The sequence below is a fragment of the Toxotes jaculatrix genome, chromosome 21, assembly GCF_017976425.1.
Source record: "Toxotes jaculatrix isolate fToxJac2 chromosome 21, fToxJac2.pri, whole genome shotgun sequence".
In the NCBI taxonomy this organism is placed as follows: domain Eukaryota; kingdom Metazoa; phylum Chordata; class Actinopteri; family Toxotidae; genus Toxotes; species Toxotes jaculatrix.
In genome coordinates, this window is record NC_054414.1 from 3,620,565 (window position 1) to 3,643,831 (window position 23,267).

Here is a 23,267-nt window from a genome sequence, read left to right on the forward strand (position 1 = left end):
TTCATTTCCGCAGGTACTTTATTTTTTTATTTACGTCCAAATCAGAAGAAATGAAACACAATACAGCTTTTTCATCTTTTCCATGGGAACTTTATTTGTAACCCTCGATAAAGATACAATATAATATTCATTGCCCTTAATATTATCTTATAATCTAATATGAACATTCTAGTAAATTGCAATTTATACAACATGTACCCTGGAGATTCATATTCACCAGTGGTAAGTTAGCTTCCTGGAAACACATCTCATGAGAGAAGAACAGACCTGGAGACCTGTTTGCAGTGAAACAGCTTCTTCTGTTGTGTTAAATGCGACCGTGGACTTTCTCAGGGGTTTGCACCATTTCACCATTAGAAAGAACAGAGCTGACAGAATTCTCCTGGTGAACTGGACAGAGAACCGTGTCTGGTCTACAGTGACCCTCTCCACCCATCTTGGTTTGTAATGTTCCGCCCTCCCGAGTACGCCACAAGACCATAGAGACCATCCTCCAACATGGCTAACATCTGTAGAGGCCCGTGTCGTAGACGTTTAGGTAGAATGTAAAGGGGAGCTCCGCCGATTTTACACAAAGTTCAGTTAACTCGTCTGAACTTTTGTTTTGGAGCTTGTGCCATACGAAGCGCTGTTAGGGCAGGATATCTCAGCCTCTGCTGCATCAATTTTGACCGTTTTTTTTTTTTTTTTATTGTTAAAATCTGTCTCTTTGTGAGACTCCCAACTTTTTTAAAGTACAATACTAAAATCACTGCAGTGTCCCTTTAGGTACGGCAGTTCCTTTAATGTAATGACACTGAATGTAATAAAGCCTGTAGTGGAGGTAAATGCCAAAAACACAAAGAAAAAATTACATTATTAGAATCTGAAGGACGAGGCTGTTTTCAATTTAATATTCACGGGATTCATGGGAAAGAAAATATAAATAATGCCATCCTCACACTGAAAAGTCATTTATTACAAGTCTCTACAGCGTCCCAGTGTTGAAGGATTAGCATCCCTACACACAGTTTGATTACGTAGCTAACTCCAAGTTGTGTGACGTTTGTCCACTAATGTCCATCCTGTGGGTGAGAGACCCTGCCTGGCAGACATGGCTTTCTGAGAGGGAATAACAGGGAGGATCTCAATAGTCTCAGATTTGCAGCTTCCCTTTCACCTGGTCCAGTACGGTAAACTTTTAGTAAAAATCAGCGCCGGTGGAGGAAGACAGGCGAGGGAACGTGTCTTTAGACTACAGAGACGCATCCCAGGTGTAATACATGGTTTGGCGTGGAAACATTCTATCATCAGTGCAAGCCAGAGAGACATGCCGAGTCACAGAGGAGCATGCTGAGTTCATGGTGACCTTAAGGGTCAAAGAGCAGTAACTATCCGGGGAGCGACCTTCCTTCCTCCTCTCCTGACAGGTGTGTGGTTAGTGGACAGTTTGTCGTTTAGCAGCATCGACGGGTATCATTTGTCTCAACAGGAAAACCCCAGGACTTGTGTAGTTACTGCTGTTTGCCTTTGTGTGGCAGTATGTTGGACCTGTGATCAGTGTGGATGAGCAGTTTAACTGTACAGTGCTATGACAGGCTGCTGAGGAGCATTAAGGCTCTTTCTCAAACCGAAGCTAAACCTCTGATCATCTCTGTGTTTCAGAAAAGAGCCTTAAGTGTCGAGCAGAGCCTGCCAGAAACAGCAGATTAGATGCACTATATACATACACATTTACATTGAGGGACATGACGTCCTAAAGTAACTTTACATCAGGCAACGTAGCACTGGCTTAGCCCCAGTTTGTTTCTCTCATCTATTATTATTTTAGTCTTTAGAAATTAGCATCTTCTTCTCTGCAGGATAAATAGTTGCTGAAAAACTATTTCCAGATTTAAAAAAACAAAACAAAAATTCGTCAGTCTGAATTTAAAAACTGAGGTTCTATCAGTTGTAAGTCAACATTAGTTCAGTCATGTCTGAAATGAAATGTGAGCTTTAGCAGTTGGTTGCTCCAGAGAACTGAGTCTAGTCTCAGCTCATCACCTTCAGGAGAACTTTAACAGTTAAACTTTCATACAGCCACATCAACTATGAAACAAAATGAAGTGTAATATTAAGTCGGCTACATTTGATGAACATTAACATGCTGAGCTCATTTCCAGGATGGAGCTGCTGGTGGTGAACGTTAATTAGACGCTCAAGATTGAAATGTTTCTGCCTTTTCAGCCAAAAAAAAAAAGATCATTTCAAGTTTTAGTTGTTCACAACTTAAATCCACCGAACAGCAACTATACATAACAGATTTTTTTTTTATTGTGCAGTGTACATAACGGACAGAGACTTTAAAGACTCTGCAAATACCTGTGTTGTTAAATGACCTTCTGGGGTTTTTGAAGCTCACCGGGGATTTATCCTTCATAAAAGCAGATGCTTAGCTCTTTGACTCAAGAGTAATAATAATAATAATAATAATAATGATAATAAATGAAAGGTACAAGCTGGGGCTCGCTGTGGATGTAAGAAATGTATATTTGTCCCCAGTCATGAGTCAAGACAAACTCTCACAGATTGCATATTGAAAAAAAAAAACAAAAAACAAAGAAGTAAAGCCACACTACCATATCCATGAGCTTTCAGAGGGAAACACTTTTGCATACTCATTCCATTTACCATGAGTGAAGGTGCCGACCACAAACTGTGTGAAGTGTGTGTGTGTGTGTGTGTGTTTAGACAGTAGGTCTATCGGCATACGTCTGTACATGTCAACAATTCAGAGGTGAACACACAGATGCATACGTACAGTCCACAATGTACAATCCAATAGGTGGCTATTTTTGTTCATACGTCATGAGCGTCACTGTTCAACATTTTATTTGGTAGATTCTGTATTTGTGTACGAGTTCAAGTATATATATATATATATATATATATATACGATATATGTATACTCTATTCCTTTTTCCCCACATAAAACGAGGCATTGCATTTTACTAAGACAATGTTACGTCTTCAAGTTTTTCTGGCTGAAGGTGGTGATGATGATGATGATGGTGATGATAATATTTCGGGTTTCACGGACTCTGAACGAGGTGATGGGAGGTGGATGTGTTTGCTTAACAATACTCATCTCATTGCACCGGGCAATTTGGACTCGGTTCCTTTGTTCTTTGGAACATGTGAATAAAACAGGTGATCCTACGTAACTCTGACGGCTAAGATGTTAAGCGTCGCTTCACAAAGCTTAGTGTTCCACCCACTGCATGTTGGGTGACCGCCGCCCCCCCCCCCCCCCCCTTCCCCGACTCCCCTGCCCCCCTCCCCAAGCTCCCCAGCTTAACTCAGTCAGTCCACATACATAGGAGAGATGGGAGAGGCGGGGATCTGATCCAGGATGCGGCATACGTAGCTGGCGACGTCCACGAAGCGCTCTTCATACATCAGAATAAAGGGGTGTTTCTGACGGAGAGATACACACAACTTTAGGCTGCTTAATAATTATGGTATAATAATTCTGTCAATCAGTCAAAGCTGTTGTTCCTGACAGTCGGCTAATTGGATGTTACACATATGTGTTAAACTGTTTGCCAGGAGAATGAGATAAAGATTTAGCTATCTTGACTTTTTTTTTTTTGTGACTGCAGAAGAGGCTGAAAACCAAACCCTGACATGTTAGACATCAGGAACAAACACCTGACAGAAAAGTCCAACAACTTACCAGAAGCTCCTTGTACTTTGGCCTTTTTGATTCATCCTTTGTAAGGCTGCACAGAACAAGAATGAAAAGATCAGACACCGTCAGCACAGAGGGACAAACATTCAGAGACGTCCATGAACAGAAGCAACTAGAACCAATTACTGAACATCTGCATCCCTCTGACATCCTCAGTGCCTGGTGAGGGTTTAAGTGTAACGGGGCTTACCATAGGTTAACAAAGTTGATGAACTTGGGAGAGAACTGCCGCTCCTCCGAGTTGCTGAGCTGAGGAGGTTCTCCTTTCACCACCTGTGTCAGCTGATCAAAAACACTATTCCACTTGGGGTAAGGAAACCTTCCTGTGGCCAGCTCATACTGAAAACACACACACAACCCGGGGACGGACGTCAACAGACTGGCGAGAATGATTCTCACTCAGATGTATCAAAGGTAACGTTTCGTGACAAACTTGGCGACGACTTTCTTTCTCTTACCAAGGTGATTCCCAAGCTCCACACGTCAGACCGGACATCATAGCCCTGTCTGGAAGCACTGGGGTCTATCCTCTCAGGCTGAAAACACACACACACCACAAAAGACTCTGAGACACTGAGACACTTCACCGACCCCCCCACGGGACAGTTTTTCATTTGAACCTTAGACACTTCAGAGGTGGAACAGAGCCCTGAATCTGGTCAAATCTGTTATGGGAACTTGAGCCCAGTCGTCCAAAAGTTGCTGAGTGATGATCTGTCTGATTTCGTCTCTGTCCTGAGGTCAAAGCTCCACGTGAACTTTAGTTGTATTTAGTAAAAGTTAGTTTATTATGATTGGTCAGGTTTTATTTGATGTCTCTGGACATTTTAGCCCAGACCCTGTATGAGCATTTAAGACAAACTTAAGTTTTTCAGGACAGAACCAATTACAGTGTGAAAAACTGACAACAGGCCACAGAATGAGAGCTTATATTATTCACACTGATGTTTTTTAACATCATTACGTGAAAATTAATTAAAGAATTGACTGTCCGAGATTCTGTAATTTGTAATGAAGGCTCCTGATATATACTGGGATGATCCCTCCTACTCTGTGGTCCTAGGTTTGTATCCTGTGTTCTTTTCCTTTTTTTTCCCCTTCCCTCAGGAGAGACACAGAGTAGCAGGGGTGTGTCCTCCAGATTGAGCCACACCTGAGCTGAGTTTCTGATCAGGTTTTTTTTTTTACATCCAACACATTCACACATGCAGACACTCTTTACACCACTGATTGTACTGATTCTCATATTAACTTTTGAATTTAGGCTTCCTTATCCTTTAAATAAACTTAATTGAGTAACCAAAATGGGGGCTTGTCCAGGATTTTTTTTTTTTTTTTTTGGAGTTTTTCCCCCTGCTAGGATTAGACAACGGATTCAGCGTAGGGTATCCGTTGTTCCAGCTTTAGTGTAGTGGTGAACGTGGGTGCAGCATCCCCTGGTGAACCAGTTGCCTACCCCCCCTCACTGAGGCCTCGGTTGTGGAGGATTTCATTCAGTCTCCTTCAGGTGAGTTGTTGGATCAGTGTACTAAGGATCAATTGTAAAGGGTTGCTGAGTATTTTGGTGTTGAGATAACTGAAAAACGTTTAAAAGAAAATATAAAGCTTTAACTTTTGAACAACAGAGTTATGAATGATTAAATTGGAACATGAAAAAGTACTGCGGTACAAACAACTGGAATTGGAGCAGGCAAACTTGGAACTGGAACAGTGTAAACTGCAGCTGATTGAGGAGGGGAAGCTGTTGGGTGGTGGGTTTGGTTCATGAAACTCGTTTTTAATGTTGGCACTAACCTGAAACTTCTTCCCAGATTCACTGAGAAAGATCAGCAGAGAGTACAAGGTATGATCGGCTTAAGGCTGCAGTATTGCGTGCGTATGAGTTGGTTCCTGAAGCGTATCGGCAACGCTTCAGGAATATGAGAAAGAGGGAAAACCAAACTCATGCTGAATTAGTGCGAGACATGGTTGTACAATTTAATCTGTTTCAAAAACAGCATCCTGGCGATGTGCTGGATCCTCCTTATTTTGTTGTGAAGGTGGAGCCAGTTCATGACAATATATAAATGTGAGGATTTAAATGAAGCTGATCTCAGGAGCCTTCACACCTTCATCCTGCACCTCCTGTGAGTTTGTAACTCATTCCTGCTCATCACTTACTGCCATGTAAGGCCTGCAGCCTGCATCTCTGGTCTTGGCTATGGAGTCCACCAGCTGACCGCTGATGCCGAAATCACACAGCTTGATATTCCCCTTTCGGTCCATAAGAATGTTGGAAGGTTTGATGTCTGAAACAACAGGAAATATAACATTATAATACAAAGAGTTTTTTCTTGATTGTAGGTTTTGAATTCAAATTCCAATATGTTTGTTTTGATAATGCTGATAGTCAATATTTTGTGCCGAGGCCACTCTCCCATTCACTCCTCAACTTATACGTCAGCAAGTCCAATATTAAGTATAAATACTGATACGTTTCACAAACAACATAAAACCTTACCTCTGTGAATTATTTTCAAGTTTTCTTTTAAGTGGTTCAGTGCTTTAACGGTCTGTTGAAGACAAAATGAAAGACTTCTGGTCATTCAGTAACCTCACACATGGTCTGAAATGGTGAGAAACAGTGATGCATCTACTCACCGCTAATGTTATTTTGCCTAATATTTCCTCTGGAATGACGTCATCTAATGCACAATATACATATTTGTAGAATTTGTCTAATGAGGTAGACATAAGTTCCATACAAATCCAACAGTCCCCCTGAAACAGAGAGTCAAAGGTTAGTTCCCCCCCCTCTGCAGTAACATCTGCTGTGACACCGATCATCGTGAAGTTCAGCTATGGCTTAAGGTGGTAAAGGTGCGATGCGTTTGAGGACAGTGTGGTTTTCTCAGACCTCTCTGAAGAGGGCGCCGTAGAACTGAACGATGTAGGGACAGTCGCTACTCCTCATCACCACGTCAAGATCCATCAGCAGCTGTTTCTGCTCCTTCTCATCCACAGTGGAGCGGATCCTCTGAGGGATGGACGACACAAAGACACATTGACAATCCAGACTCACTCACGCTATCCAGACCATCTGCTACACCACCACTCAGGCTGTCCAGTGATGGAGTCAAGCCCTCATCATCTCATCATGGGTTTGTCTTTACAGATTCATTGTTTTTGCTTCAAACATGACTAGAACAACTCACTGATTATCAAAATAGTTGCTTTAACTGTTTCAGCTGCAGGTCAGTTTAACCGTCTGAAGCTCCCGACACACGTGCACTGCATCTGTGACTAACTGAGCTGTCTGCTTCTTCTTTTTCCAGCTTGTAAGAAGAAATCCTGATGTTCTGACATGAGCTGAATCACACTGATCCTGACGCATCTCATCTCCTTATGAATGGTCTGAATGATCCCCTCACTCATGAGGTACATGGTTTCTGCTGTGTGATGTAGCTAAATTGCTGGTAAGTCTAATATTATGTTAAATAAAAATGTAATCACATCTTTCAGGATCTCTCTCTCTACATTATTTAGAACCGATTCATTGTTGTTCTGGATGAGGGTGTGTCGATCAGCCGGTCACCTTGACAGCCATGATCTGGCCCGTGGGTTTGTGGACCATCTTGTTGACGGAGCCATACGCTCCGCGGCCGATCTCCCCGAGGTCTCTCAGATCCTCTGCAGTGAAGTCACAATGCTGCTCCGGGGAGATCTTCAGCTTCCCCGACGACTCGATACTGTGTGTCCGCAGGCGCTCTCTGGAGGAGGAGCGGGGAGGATGGGATGAGGTAACATAAAAGGGGGGGTAGGGAGGAAGAGTCCACAGGAAGGAGGGAGAGGAAAAGGACAGTGTGGAGCCATGAGAAGAACATGCATTATAGATTAATGTGGATATGATAAATATTTAATCACTAATCCCTGGGCTTCTGTGAATCTGAAACATTTAAAGGTTCCATGAGATGGCTTTGAAATCTGAGCTTTCTTATGTTGGGTGGGAGTGAAATGTGGTGGGAGCTAACTGGTAAAAAGTTAAAAAAAAAAAGTGCTTTAATTGTAAAAATAGGTCCTGAGAGCTGTCCTGACATCCCATCCCAAACGTCTGTACTCACATGTGAGGGTTTTGGAAAGAGGGAGCCGTTGGATTGAGCGGCAGCCTGGAGGTCGGTTTCACTGGAGGGTTGGCAAAATTCAGCTTCAGGGCTTTACGTTTACCTGCCAGGATGAAGAGAGACACAGATCCAGATTCCCACCACATGCACATCACACTGTGGCTTCAACCCGCTGATGCAAGCAGAGGACACGCACAGTGTGATATAACACTGCTCTTACCTCAGTAACATCTGACAAAAAAACACTTGAGATAAGCCTTTACTGTGCATGTGCAATGAGAAATATTATGGAATTTGATTTATGCCACAGAACTATCATGTGAGCAGAGTGCCAGCACATTACTGTGCTCTGAATAATTGAATCATGCTAATAGGTCAATGGAGAGTGGTGTGACTGATGTGGTGTCAGCATGACTTAAAGGTTCAGTCTGCAGAGAGCTGATTTCATACAAACACTGAGCTCTCGGTTTATCTCAAGCTCTTCTTAAGATCAGAGGAAGCACACAATGCATTTTGAACACAAGCAAAGTGCCCACATGTCCAGGGGTTCCCAAAACTCAGATACTGCACCAGCTCTCTTAGCATTAACACGACCTTTTTGTCCAAATACTATATGTATTCAAATAATATGCGTTGCTGTTGCTGCAACACAGCCAGATGGAGCCTTACTGCAGGGGACTGATATTGGGAATCCCAGTCCAAAACATTTCCTTTGAGGACTTTATAAAAATGTGCAACTCAAACCTGAACATTTCCCTTCAGATATCAAAGTGACCCAACACTTAGACAGCACTTGATTCAGATTTAAGACTGATTCAAGTGTAATTAAACTTGTTTTATATTCCAGCTAAGTTGATTTAAGTGTCTGGTTCACAGTGTCTGTCACCTGTGAGTGTGTTTAACATGATGCGTCTCCAGAATACATCTGGGAATCAGGCTTAGCTTTTAGGCAAAGTGCTGCGTTTAAGTGTTGAGTCCTCTTTGCCATGTCCTGTTCAACCAGCTCCTGAGTGCAAACAGATCCCTCAACCTTTAAGCCCCAGTGCAAATGAATCTTTCTTGGCCATAACTGAATTTGTGACGGTTCATAGCAGTGAACAGTGGACAGACTCCCCAACTACCAGAGCACCACACAGGCTGCCTCAGTAGTTCACAGTGGTTTCACTTCACCTCTTTCATCCAATTCAATGTAAGAGTCTGGAGGTCAACGACGACAACAACAACGCAGATCAGTCATTAGGCAGCAGAATGCACAGTCATCAGCCAGTGACTGAACACAAACACTGCTCCGCCCCAAAGGCGGCGAGGGAAAGAAAACCACTGTAGACTACTGAGGTGTACCCACAAATAGTAAAGGTCGGTGTGCTTCGTGTGCGGGTCTATTGCTTACTTTGGGAAACTCCAGACAGGCTTATCTGAAACCCTGAAGTGAAGAAAAAACATTTTACTACATGTTCTTTGGGCTTGTTTATGTGTGAGTGGGTCATTATTAGCAAGTGCCGTCCCATCAAGAGTCAATGCTGAAAGTGGAATATAGGGCAGGTTACTCTGAACGGGCTTTAGCTGTGGTGAAAGAAGCGCCATTATTTTGGCGGGACTGGGTCAGTGCACTGCCATGCAGCTGTGTGTATGTGTGTGTGTGTAACTAGATGTGGTTCCACTGTTTTCCCAGCAGAATGAAGAACAGTTCAGTGTTCACAGTAGCAGTGCTACTTCACAGTAAACGACAAAAGCAAGTGATGCTGAGATGAGGAAGTGGTTTATACTGTGCCACTCTTGTTTTAGTGGTACATGCCAATTCTGAGTGGTTGATACGCTGTTGTTGTTGTTGTTCTACTGGCATGTGACGCTTATTAACAATACTGTACATCAGTCATGTTCCACTGGCAGACACCACTGCTGGCTATTGTTGTCCCCCTGCTGTGTGTCACATAAAAACCTCATGCCACCCCTGCTTGTTCCACTGTCACATGCCACTCAGTGGCATCTTTATTTAAAATGAGCCAGAGCTTATTACTCTGGAAGCACGGATAAGCCTCAGAGCTTTTCAGGCTGTTCATCACCACAGTCAGAAGCTCCAGGATCAATAAAGTCGATAGCTACATTTGCTACTGTGCAATTATCTGAGGCCACCTCTTCCACTCGTCCTCTTAAACCTCAGTAGTAGAGGGCAGAGGTTGTGTCCCCATATCATTTATTTCTCCAAAATCTCTAAGAAAACAGAAGAATCCTTTAGCATGCTAACTCACAGAGGCTGGATCAGTGAGAGTCATGGCTGCGTGTGACAGCCACAATTCACACAAGGTATCGTGAGGATAGGGATGAGGCATCTAATCTAGTAAGGGTTGGCATAGCTACATATCATACGCTTGTACAGTTAATACAGTAAGATTAGTCCCTGACAAATCAATCAGGAAGCAGAGTATCCATGAGAACAGCACTGCTGTGTACGAGACACACCATTACCACAGAATATGCCAGTAAGAATCGTCATATGCCAGTAGGGAGTGGTACGTAATAGTGGAACAACATGGCATTTTTATTCATCATATACCAGTCAAACAGCAGGAGCATACCACTGAGAATGTACACATGGGAGTTCAACAAGAGTGGGCCATCACTGAGAGATTGGTATCTATCAATAGCACACACGTGAGAAGCTGTTCATGAAAGACAAGGGGGAGTATGTGTTGCTTGATGCAGTGTCTCATCCAATGGGGTCCGTCTACTGCAGAGGTGTCCAAACTGTTCCACAAAGGGTCATGTGGCTGCAGGTATTTTTGTTCCGACCAATCAGCAGCACACAGTTTGACCAATCAACTGTCTGAAGACTGAGATCAGTTGATTAAATGAGTCAAGTCTGGTGTGCTGCTGCTTGGTTGGAAGGAAAAAAAACCTGCAGCCACACGGGCCCTTTGTGGAACAGTTTGGACACCTCTGGCCTACCGTGTCTACATCAGGTAATTCTAACATGTAATGGAGACTAGATTAAAAACATGCAGATCAGTGGGTAAAAATGCAGGTTTTTACAAGGAATGAAAAAACAAAATATACTAATGAATAAAGAAAACAGAAAAGAAAGAGGAATGAAATTTCAACAACAACAAAAAAGGGGTCAACAGAAGAAGGTGGAGAAGGAACATTTCAGGGAAAGCCTTGGCCAAGAGGTGGCCTAAACAAACACAACGTAAACAAATGTCCTCCAACATCAGACTAAATCCTAGTAAAATAAGTGTGAATACCTGTTTCATTCTGACATCTCCAGCAGGTGTTGGTTTCTGTAAGGTTTAGATAAAACATTTGACACTAGGCAAATGCCACAGAGCAACACAATGCAACTCAGATCTGTTGGAGTCTGTTACTGCTCAATCAGTCGGTCAATCAATGGAAATACCGCCCGTTAACCAGCAGCTACCGCCACCACCAACAGCTACATCCATTATCGGACACGACCCTGCCTGACATCAATCACGGTCTTTACCCAGTAAGATTTAGGACAGTAAATCTAACCACACAGTCAACACACAGTTTGCTGTGTGTAAACCGGTGTTTGTTTCAACTCTAACGTTTATGAGTGAGACTGCAAATTGAATCTAATCCCCGAAATTAGCTAAAGCAAAATACAACAGACTTTATCCGCCTCGGCCGGCACAGGAAGGCTGCTCGGTTTTAATAGTTTTGTGTTATATCAGCGGACACTGTTGTAGATCAGTGCATCTTATGGAAAACAGTTGGGACTGAAACGGTGGATCAGATCAAACCTCTTGGCCGCGACCAGACTCGGCTCCCTGTCCGATAATGGATTTCAAAGAGTGTAGTCAGAGGCTAGGCTGCATCGCAAAACATTAGTGTTTAACTTAGCTAGATATGAACACATGTATCACGTTATTTAGGTGACAGACGTGTCGTTTCGGTAGAGAAAAGCTGTGTTCAACTCTGGGCTGTTTGAAATTTTTTTGCGCCATCACATTATGAAACGGGCTGAAAATCCCGTCACAAATAACGTTAGCAAGTTGCTCCAGAGCTCCGTGCCGCTGTCAGACCACGGAGGCCAACACGCCGACAACATCTACACACAAATGGCGACAGGTTGGCTTTAATTATTATAACTAACTTGCGCTGTATTATGTGTATGTTTTCTTAGCTACAGACAGCGGCGTATGGAAACAGTGGCCTGGCTCAGCAGACAGAAACACTTCAGTGTAGGCCTTGGTGATACTTGGTAGCAGCCTGGTGTGATAACATCGTTGAACAGACGTTCATTGAATTCGTTCTCAGGGCGTCAGACCTTTGTGGTTTCGGTTTTATAACTTATGGGAACAACAACAGACTTAAGGAATGAGAACACTTCACCGTGCCACCACAGGCCCATTGGCTCAGCAGCTAAACACAGGCTACGGCATCACTGCTAACCTGGTACACCAGGCTACAGCCCTGTAGTTTCAGGGACCTGCTTCAAAGCTAGGCGAAGAAAGTAAAAGCGGTTGCGGAAACCGGGCGATTCAGCCTTCAAAATAAAACCAAGGCGTGACAAACTGCTAACAAGGGATCACGCTGCTGCATGAAAAATTCACATTAAAGGCAGTGAATTGCTTAATACTAAATAATAATTTAAGGCTGTGGATATTACAATATTTCTATGTAATGTATCACAAAGTACTAAACTGTATTACTAAGTATTTATCATCATCATGCTACAAATTAGTTGAAAGGAATATTATGAATAACCTTACATATAACACTGTTAGTGTCCATCCATCATCCTGAGTAGGTTTCTGTACAGAGATGCTCCATTTCTTCTACCACTACTAATAGCTTTTATATTGTCAGCTCAACTCACAGCAACATTTAGCTAAACCGGTCCAAAGTCTGCATTGTGCATTTGCATGAACAAAACATTAAGAATGTGCATCAATTTGTACATATTTCTGATCATAAGCAACAAAACAGTACATGAAATGCTACAATACGGTTTTTATTTTGAAAGTTCTAAGCGGAAAGACTGATTTACTGTGTCTCTCTTGACTATGGTGCTGCTGCTTCTGGGAAGCTAGAAGCTACCTTTTCCTACTAACTCCAATGTCTCCAGTTGAAATAGAAAAAACACAGAATAGAGGCCATTATCGCCAACCTTGCATGCTGCTGCTCTGTGTCTGCTGGTGAAGTTGGTGCGACGTGGATCCTACGATGTTGCTGCTGTTGCTGGAGCTTGTGGAGTTGCTGTCAGGACTGGGAGTCGCCATTGTTGTGTTGGATTCCGGCAGCAGCGCTCAGGCTGCAATGCAGAGAGTGAAACTTCGCCCTCTCTGCCTCCAGACGGGACACTGCGCCACTTGAACGCAGCAGCTGCACCACGGCCACGTCTGTGCCCGCTGCTGCTTTCAGGGGCGGTCGGAAATACAGCTTAGCGCTCTTAATATGATCTCTTTATCTGATCATATTCCCACGTTCTATGTTATACTGTATGAACTCAATTTCCCACTTGTATTTGTGTGATTCAACAAAATAGTGAACACAAAAATAGTTATGCTCTTTTAATCTATACTGTCACTGTGCCGCAGTAGGTCTTTGTCCCTCTTGGATCACATTCTCTGAATCATACAACGTTGCATGTTAGTTTGATATTTCATTTACATCTTACAGTTGTGTTCTTATCACTGCTTTATGTGTGAGCATGTCAAAGGTGATCAAGTATAGCATGTACTGTGAAATTCATCCTTGACCTTTGAATTACTAGTTACTCAACATCCACTTAATTGTTTTTTCAGAGCATTCAGCTGCACCTTATGGCCTTCATCACTGGATGGAGTTTATTGTTGTCTCGTACTTTTTTAATCCCCCCGTAACTTTTCCTTTGCTATGCTTAATTATTTTTTTTTTTTTGTCAAGTTTTGGATAAATTGCAGTTTTTGTCCTAATCTGTCTTAAAAGTACTTATGTGGCTATTCCACAAAACAATTTACAATCAGTAACCAATGATTTATGACTGCATTGTCATCTGCATGCAAGAACTCCATGCAGACTTAACACATGATCACGGTGTCAGGTGATACGTCACAGGTGGGGTTCATAATCAAACCTGTTGTGATATTATGTTTCTTCAAAACTCAAGTGAACTTCTCTTATTTATTTCAGGTGGAAAATGTGTGTCTAACACTTTCCCGTGTGACCTGAATGCAGCACGTGATGGCAGAGCTTTGAACGTGTCATCTGTCTGGACAGGGAGGTGCAACTACTGCTGGTAAGAAGATTTTTTTTTATTATTATTCATCATATTGTTTTACATTTTAAATACTGCAGATTTGCATTTATCTTGTCATGATCTCATCACCTCAAAACTGGGTAATATATCAGTTATACTTAACAGTACACTGCATTTCTCACTACATTGCACTGTACATCACTCAGCAAATAACAGTATAAGTGTCAGTTTTGTGCAACAAGCAAACAATGTAAAAAGGCAGCAAATCTATTTTTTTTTTAAATCACTTCCTTTTTAAAATATATAAATAAATAAGCAAATTTTTTTCACCAAACCTCCAGATAAAAACAACCAGTGCGTAAAATAGATTTCAAATTTCATAAATAAAAAAATAAAAAGCACAATTAATTATTTGAGGTACAGTATTTGTTCTCCTGAGGAAAGTGGACATGACAGCTTCCATCTTAAAAAAAACACAGAGCAGAGAGTATGTGTGTCTGTGTTTTTGTAATACAGTCCTTGTCAGTACTTCACCTTTTTTAAAGTAATCCTACCATGTCACTCATGCCCTATGATCTGTGTCACTTTGGGGTCCTGGAAACAGAAATACTCGATCTGTGATCCTCCCACTCCCCCTTAGCACCATCCTGTCCTCATAGACAGAGACTGTGCTGAAGGCATTGCTGTCAGGTGGAGTCTCAATCACCCCCTCTAACGTCAGGTGGTGCACTCCAGTGCATTTATCCTGGCAGTATCCACCGTCGTGGTCGTGTCCAGCCATGAAACACACCACGCTGCTGTGGGAACGTATGATGGCCAGGAGCTCATCGAAGTTCCAGGCAAGGCAGATGGGGTCTGTGGAGTGCGGGTGGACAGGGAGGTGACCTGAGGGATAAAATTCGATTATCAGTGGTTATCAGGCCTCTGATCCAGTCTTCAGTATCACATTGACAATTTGATTTCAGCCCACCTGACCTCTGACTGATTTCAGACTCTGTTCATTTTCCTTTTATTGAAATGTGGTGATATATCTGTACATTTAAAAACCCCAGAGTCCTCAGAGTCAGCGCTGTTGTTAAACTGTGCAATAAAACATGTACTTATTATGTATTCAGCTTTTCCTCCAGACAAACTGGCAACAAGAATTATTACATTTCAACTCTGAGACCAAATTTTATCTTTCAGAATGAATTAGAACACATTTCAAAATGAGGCCAACACACAGCTGCTGTGCCTGAGAAATACCAGGAAAGAAAAAATAAAATCGGATCAATTCACACTCTCTAAAAGCGACAGGTTTCACTTACTGACGATGGTGACTCTCTCTCGTTTCTCATCAGTCGAAGCCAGCACAGAATCCAGCCAGTCCAGCTGCTCCTTACTGAAGCCACCGTTGAACATTGTAAACCTCCGCAGCAGGCCCCCAGCCTCTGAAATGTAAGTGTAATAAAAATTGTAAATTAATAAACACACAGAATGATAAAAAAAAACTTGGATGGTCCATTTCTTAATGCATTAAAAGTAAAAAGTAAAATACTCATTCATTTATTCATTTATTTATTTATTTATTTTTATGCCAACATACCTGGGGGACAGTTGAGATCCTCGTTGCTGTTGTACTGTTTTATCAGATGCATCGCCTTCCTGTACTGTTCGCTGGAGTCCTCCCTGCCCAGCAGGCTCACATCATAGGCATCCAGCACAACGAACGTGAACCCGGGGAACGGGCTGAAGTGGTAGGCGTAGATATCAGAGCCAGCCCGGGCTCCTCTCAGGCTCCTGTCAGTGTGAGGTGTGCTGTTGAGCTTTGAACTCAGCAGCGCGCTCCTGCTGAAGTTATAGAACTCGTGGTTGCCCCAGACATGGTGGACCTCCACGGGGCTGGAGCTGAACTCTCTCAGCACGGTGTCCAGTGCACGGTCAGAGGCGTTGCGGCCCTTGTTGAAGCCGTCGATAATGTCTCCCAGCTGGAGGATGAACTCCGGCTTGACAGCCGACTCTGACCAACTTTCCTGGGCGTTTCTCAGCAGCTGCAGGCTGTTCCGGTAGTACCGCCTCCTCGACCGGGAGTAATTGTATCCGTCGTCGATGTCCGCGTACTGGATGTCAGCTATCACGCCGAATGTAAACAGTGGCTCATGCTGAGCAAAGTCGTCCATTGTCGATGTTGACTTGGGATGAACTGGTGTGTGAGTGCGTTTATAAAGGCTGAAACAGGAAACACTTACCACTAACCGGCTTGTTTTCAGCCTCCGCACATGATGAAACCCTGCCAGGCTGATCCGGTTCCAGTTCCGCTACCGTCCACAGAGTGACAGCACACCGGCCAGCGTAGTCAGTGACAACTAAAGCAAAATAAAAGCAATCACTTCCGACTGTATCCTTCAAAATAATGCTGAGCGGAAAAAGGCATGGATGTTGAGAAAAAGTGGATGTAGTGTAGCAAAATGGCCGCCCACGTATTCAAACGACTGTGATCCTCCCGGTAGGTAACCACGGTGTGAGAAACAGGGAATGCTGTCGGTGTAGCAGGAGGAGGATTTTACCTGCAGGCCGAGAAATTAATTTCACAAATATGAGATTACCCATCAGGCGTCAGCTTTGCCAAACAGTGCACCTTCCCCTTTCTCCAGGGACACTGAGGGATCATTTCTTATTATTAGGGCATATTTCATATGGGCCTTATAGTGATACTTGTGCAATTCATTTCTCAGAATCCAATCATGAGGGTGGAGCCCACCTAAGAAATGAAGAATGAAGTGGTTCTGGAGCTGGTATCCCAATACCAAAAAGAACAAGTGCACTATCAGAGCAGGCTGAGCCTGGATCATATGATGAAGGATGACCAAAAGAAGAATCAGACAGTCTGAGGCACAGTAAGTCAACTAAGCAGTTGCTTGGAGCCTGGTGGAGTCCAGGTTTTACATTACTGAGATGAGGTTGCACTGAGCCACTTAAATGTCAAAGGAGGACAATTAATTCTTGAACAATGTTTATTCTTCACAGTGCCACAGAGGGGGAGGGTCTTCCTTATATTGCACCTTATAAAAAGCACACATTGTATACTTCAAGGATAATTTCATCAGGAAATGAAAAGTTTCCATTTGTTACAGATTAGTAGATAGTTTTTTAATGTATTTATTAATTTATTCATGCTTTTTTATTCTTTAAACAAAGGCTGAAAGATGCAGGATAGTGAATTGATCAGTTCTGTCCCCCCTCTTCTGCTGAAGGTGCTTCTTTTTCCCCAGCTGAAAAAAAAAACACACACACACTCATGACAAGTGCGCACAAACATTAGACTTCAGCTGGGTGAGTCTGGACTCAATATTTCCAAGATCCTGGCTATGGTTCTGCCCCTGACTGCCATCTAGGGCTGATAAAGTTCACCTGAAGTCTCTTTTCCTGGAGTCCACAGCGTCAGGCCGGTGATACTCTTAGGAATCCACTTGAGGAGTGCAGTGGAGGCCAACTCGCCCCATTCACCCTCAGCTCTGTCCTGTTAAGAGTTGAGTTAGAAAAAGAAAAATCTGTACCAAGAGGATTTACTCCTAAATATATTACTGTGACAGATTTTGGCTTGCAATACAACCAAAATGCATATACACTTCCTTCTTTATGTTTTCACCTTTTCACCCTCAGAAAGTCACACATCTTGCCATGTTTGCAGATGGTTCTGCTTGTGCAATCTTGCAGTGCTGCTCAACTGACCACAAACATGGAGGCATTTGCAAACTCCAGGCTCAGCGAAGATGAAACACACATCAGCTAGCATTTCAAACACACTTCTGGGTTATTTACATACATCCTGAAGTTTTAATACAGTCACTCAAGATGACCCATCACATCATGCGTTTCAGGATAAACATGCTCTTAGAACAGGCCTGTGTGCATACTGAAAAACACTAACAATATAAATTATTCTTATGCATGTAAAGACAGATAAGACTCATAATTGGAAATACCACAAAGTCATCATGCAAGACACTATGTGACTGAGAGATCTATGCTACTGAGCAAAAGGCACAGCATCAGCAGTAGTTTACAGAGGCAGGGGCCGGACCTCATCTACTCCTCCTCCTGAGCCCCCTAAGGTGACATAGCCCTCCCTGGAGCCCAGGTAGGGCGACTTCTGTGCTTTTATGTTTATACCATTCTCCTCGGTGTCTGCTGGCTGGAGGTTTAGTCGAGAAAGACGCCATGGTTATGTTGTGTCTTGTGTCTATATCATATCACAGCTGTTACGGACAAAGTTCGAGGTTGAGCGTTTACAGCAGATGTAGAATGAACTGGGGAAATGAAATCGGTTGGCACACTGAACTGAAATAATGGGAATGTGCTGATGTTGAATTACCTGCTCTGTTTGGTGGTATTCACCGTGCTGCTCACACCCGATCTCAAACACATACTTTCCCGGGCCATAGGGCTGCAAAACAAGAACAGGAACAGGACAGCTCTAACACTTTCCAAAATGGACACCTAATTTGCTAATGATGATATTACCAAGGACAAAGTTACAAAAGCTACCATAAATTATTATGGATCAAATGACTGTGGAATGTGAAAGTGGTCACTTATGCAGACAGATCGGTGCGTTTCAGCATCTTTCAGCTCATAGTTTTGGTTATTCAGCTGCAACTTTGCTGTTTTGGTTCAGTGTCTCCTCAGCCTCGTTTCCAGCAGCAGCAGGCAGCTGTTCCAGTGAAAAAACTCTGTTAAACCAGCTGTGCTTAACATCTCCAGAACCAAACAGCAGACAGGAAAAAAAAGAATTTAAGAGCTTTATGTGGTTCCATGGTGTAATGGTTCGCACTCTGGTGGAACCTAAATTTTTTGGGGCGGCTGTGGCACAGCAAGTTAAGCGTGCAGCTTTTGGAAATTGGAGGGTCGCCGGTTCGATTCCTTGACCAAGCACAATGGATATGGGTGGTGGTGAAGGAGATGCTGTAAGGGTTAGGGTTAGGCTGTAAGTCCAATATTCTCTTTAGGGTTTGGTCTCCACTAATTGAGGATAATATGTTGTTCTTTAGCTGCTTTATGCTTCACTGTGCTCACCAGCCAGTCGCTAATATTGTCTGTATTTATCTGGTGTGGGACAGTCAGCACACAGTGCCTTTAACAGACATGTTCAGAAACAAAACAGCAAAATGCAGAATGTGAAAAATGACTGAATGACTCATTTCATATGAAACACAGTCATTTGACCAACTGTTTATAAAAAAAACTCATAAAAACAGAACTTACTCTATTGTTGGCAAAGTTACCCTTGTATCTGTAGTTACAGTGGATGTACTCTCCAGCTGACTCCATGTTGCCATTCACCCATGAGCCCTTGTACTTTGAGCCAGTGTCATGGTAGTGGTAAATCCCCTGACCGTGCCTGGCAATCAGACAACACCCAGGATTTCAGTTGTTTTAAAAGTTCCATCCTCTGTACCCAGATAGAGATGATTTATTAATGTGCAGGTAAAAAGATGTCTGCACATCAGTGCTGGAGCTGGGCTACATCTGGTTGAAAGATTAAAGATTTTGAGAAATCTAGGCTATATATGGCTGTTCTTTGAACAGCATTTCAGTGACCTTATTTCAGCATGTAATTAGGTTCTTATTTATACTGAAATGTAGTAATTTATTGCCTTTTGAACAACACACGTAACTTGGACATCTAAAAAACTTCAGCACATTTGTTCTGCAAATCAACAAAGCCACACTTACTGGGTAGTTATGGCCCAGTATGGGATTACAAAAAGTAATATTTCTGTATTATATACAATAATACAAATAAAGGACATTAAACATGATTTAAAGAGAAGGCTTCTGATTACAGGATTTGATCTCATCCCGGCAGCAGAGTGTGCGCTTGTGATTTTAAAAGTGCAGATATACCTCATATGATGCTGCCACTCTCCATCATATGTGTCTCCATTGGGATAAGTGTAGACACCGTGACCCTGTCTCAGGTCCTCAACCCACGACCCTGACAGACAAAGACAGGAAACCATAAGAGTCTGGTCTCTAAAGCTCTGTGTCAGGACTTCAGCTGAAGTCAGCCAAACAACCCTGTAGACACACACACTATGAAATCTAACTATCTCAGCTCGTGTAAATGTGGCTTTGTTATACCTTCATATTTAGAGCCATCTGGGTAGTAGAAGGTGCCTTGTCCATGTTTCATGTTCTGGTAATAGTCTCCCACATACCTTGCCCCATTCTTGAAGCGATATGTCCCCTATTAGACAAAACAGTCAAAGACAACTATACATTAGTTAAAGAAGTCCAGGTAACATAATGATAACTTTTACGGCGCCTGTAATACCTGTCCATGTCTTCTGCCGTTCGCATACTGTCCCTGATAACTGTCTCCGTTGGGCAGTATGGCTTTACCGACTCCGTGCCTCTCTCCTGCTTCATTTCTGTCCCCTTCATATTCCTGTGCCGGTGTAAGAAACAAGAACACATGAGACTACAAACACACACACATTTGATGTTTAACGAGGGCAAACGTAGGCCTCGGCCGGCCAACCTCGTAGCAACAGACCGAAAAGAGTATCTAGATAACCAGATAATTATATGATCTCACCCCGAGTTTACTGGCTTCATCATCAAAGTCAGATCCTACATCCGACATTGTTCTTTGTCAATTCTAAGTCTGAACCAGCTAAAGTTTTAGTTTGAAATGTGCTGAAAGATGGAAAGATGCTCAGCCAACTCTGTGCGCTCTCTCGCTGGTTTACTGTTGCCAAGACGACAGCGTCTCCCCACGTGACCCAGCGCAGGTTGAATGTACTTTTCCCGGTGAGCCGGATCTCGTCATTTCCACCCATCCAACAGCAACTTTTCAGATACTCAGAAAAACAGGTCTGGTACATCTTTGAGATGAGCCCTACTGTCTCCTCTTTAAAACATTAAAGAAGAGACAGTAGGGTTTTCTTTAAGCTTTTGTAATCCTTCAGCCTTACTGGAAACCTAAATGTCCTTACATTTATGCAAAGTCTTTTCAAAGCAGAGCCCATTTAAACTATGTCAAATACTGCTGGATAGTTTAATATATAATAATGCATCATATTCTATTTGTTGATCATATATTTTTTTTGCATAAAATATGAATCTGCAAAGTAACAAACTATCAGGCAAATGTAGTAGAATAAATAACAAGTACAATTATTTACTGTACTATATACAGGTACCCATCCATCCATCTATCCATCCATCCATCCTTTTTGAGGGTCACAGGGGAGCTGGAGCCAGTCCTAGCTGACACTGGGCGACAGGCAGGGTACACCCTGGACAGGTTGGCTTTTCATTTCCCAGGTAAAGTGGATTTTGTTATAAAACTCCTTCAGGATAATTACATAAGAATATAAACGCAGCTGCAATATTTGTATCAACTGTTTTCCCTCTAAACCAAAAAGTTTGGTCTTGTTCTTTTACATTTGTCCTAGATAGACCACCAATGCTATAAGACCACCCAGTATCCAGCAGACATTAACAATGTCTGTGTGTAAAATAAACAAACAAGAACAGCAGCATCTAGAATAAATGTTCACATCAAAATCTTTTCAATCAATCCAAATGTATTGCTGTAGTATATTTTTAAGGATAATTACTGAGTTCTAGCTCAGGCAGCAATCAACAGCTATCTATCAAATGATATCAAAGTGCGTCTCTGACAGATAATAGACTGAGTGACCTCTGCTTAGCAGCCCTTTATTTAGACAACTTGAACTTGACTTGACATTAACTCATAAGCCATGAGATTTTACCATCTGTTGCATTAAAGATTAGAACAAACTCTGGTTGCAATCCACTGCATTTGCTTTCTAAGACTCACGAGGAGGCAATATTCAAAATGTCTCAAGCAGTTATTCAATCAATAGAAACACACCTGCCAGTTATAAAAAAAAAGGCAAATGAAAGGCAGTTTGTGGCAGCAGTGATAATCTGCTTTGCATCATTATCTCCCAACTGACTCATTGTCCCTTTGAAGACAGTCCCTAAGAATATCTCACTCCTGATTAATTCCCTAAAGTAGTCCATATCTAAGATGGAGGCAGTGTTAGCCATAGGTTCATTGGTTGCTTGTTCATGATTTAGCACCCCTCTCGTCAGTTTACAGCCATCTAATCCTCCTCTCATGACACTGACAGCAGTGGCTGTCAGTGTCATGAGAGGAGGCTGTCAGCAGTGGCTGTCAGGCCTCGGTTGACTCAAAGATGGTACAGCTGTACAGATCTAGTTACAGAGCATCTTTTTTGGGGGGAAACAGGCCTGTTTGCTTTTTTATTTTTCAAGAGTGAGATCAGAAAATCAACATCAACTTTCTGTTTGTGTGTTTGTTAAATATGGAGCCACAGCCAGGACGTGGTAAACTTAGCAAGAAACTGGGAGCGAGAGCAAACGGAAATGTGAAAATGATGTGAACGAAAATGTTTGTGGTTTAATGCAGAGTTTAGTGGTGGAACAATTTTTTTGTAAACAACCAATGGGTGCAGTGACTCACCGCCCACTGACTCACTCACTGACAGTATGGATGAACTGTCATTTATTATTTGTTTAAGAAATAGCTCCAGCTCAAAGCTCCTCCTACAACCATATTTTGGCTATGATCAAACAAACATAAAACTTATGTTGCATTAGTGTCACATTAGTGAGCGTCAGAGGAATTGGTAGATTTTTTTTTTGTTTGTTTGTTTTAACTTTGGACACAAGCAGACTAACTGTAACCCCCTTCCTACAGACTTTATTCCAAATTAGGCTAACCACATCCTGGCTCCAGCTCTGCACAGACGTGAGATTAGTCTTCTCAGCTCAGTCTTGGAAAGATGCAAATATTGTTTTTAAATGCTGAACAATTTCTTCAAATTAACAATATAATATGCACTGAATAATTGCATTTTCATATTTCCCCTTATCTAACAAGTTTCTATTGTTTTCATTCTTTACTGATTAAATATAATTTAGTGAAAGATGATGTCTTTTGTCTTTTACTAATACGGCATTTCCCCCCCCCCCCCCCCCCCCCCCGCTGTCCTCTGGTGTCTTTCAGAGTTGATTCTTTAGGAGATGATGGCAGGAGAAAAGAGAGGGCTCCAAATCTCTGACACGACTATTATCCCACTGTAATCTCTGAAGGAATTTCTATTGAGGGATTCATCAGCTATGCCTTTATTTATAAGCCTGTCAAAGCAATTGCAAGGGTCATGCATGTATTTAGTGTAAAACAGTTAATAGGCCTCACAGGCAGTGGGTTCTA

The 23,267-nt window shown here is 42.4% G+C and overlaps 3 protein-coding genes and 1 pseudogene across 6 annotated transcripts; 1 reads left to right on the forward strand and 3 right to left on the reverse strand.

Annotated features, from left to right (window-relative positions):
- Positions 1-13,108, reverse strand: map2k4b (mitogen-activated protein kinase kinase 4b). 4 transcript variants are annotated; one of them, XM_041066667.1, is made up of 13 exons: positions 12,944-13,108; positions 11,055-11,090; positions 9,203-9,235; positions 7,813-7,915; positions 7,287-7,461; positions 6,609-6,728; positions 6,353-6,472; positions 6,213-6,264; positions 5,873-6,000; positions 4,171-4,248; positions 3,903-4,051; positions 3,698-3,743; positions 1-3,438 (listed from the first exon to the last, which is right to left on the reverse strand). In XM_041066667.1, the coding sequence occupies exons 1-13, from the start codon at positions 13,053-13,055 to the stop codon at positions 3,325-3,327; spliced, it is 1,266 nt and encodes a 421-aa protein (XP_040922601.1). In that variant the 5' UTR covers positions 13,056-13,108; the 3' UTR covers positions 1-3,324. The 4 variants fall into 4 exon arrangements, with proteins under 4 accessions (XP_040922601.1, XP_040922603.1, XP_040922602.1 ...); XM_041066669.1 differs by lacking the exon at positions 11,055-11,090; XM_041066668.1 differs by lacking the exon at positions 9,203-9,235.
- The window catches only part of LOC121201031, a 22,692-nt pseudogene continuing 12,526 nt past the window's right edge, over positions 13,102-23,267 (forward strand).
- Positions 14,057-16,320, reverse strand: adprm (ADP-ribose/CDP-alcohol diphosphatase, manganese-dependent). The gene is made up of 3 exons (XM_041066676.1): positions 15,600-16,320; positions 15,322-15,444; positions 14,057-14,899 (listed from the first exon to the last, which is right to left on the reverse strand). Exons 1-3 carry the CDS (start codon positions 16,171-16,173, stop codon positions 14,577-14,579), a joined length of 1,020 nt encoding a protein of 339 aa, XP_040922610.1. The 5' UTR covers positions 16,174-16,320; the 3' UTR covers positions 14,057-14,576.
- Positions 17,219-20,642, reverse strand: rsph1 (radial spoke head component 1). The gene is made up of 8 exons (XM_041029409.1): positions 20,595-20,642; positions 20,331-20,444; positions 20,138-20,243; positions 19,901-19,991; positions 19,259-19,394; positions 18,369-18,440; positions 17,405-17,513; positions 17,219-17,265 (listed from the first exon to the last, which is right to left on the reverse strand). The coding sequence occupies exons 1-8, from the start codon at positions 20,640-20,642 to the stop codon at positions 17,219-17,221; spliced, it is 723 nt and encodes a 240-aa protein (XP_040885343.1).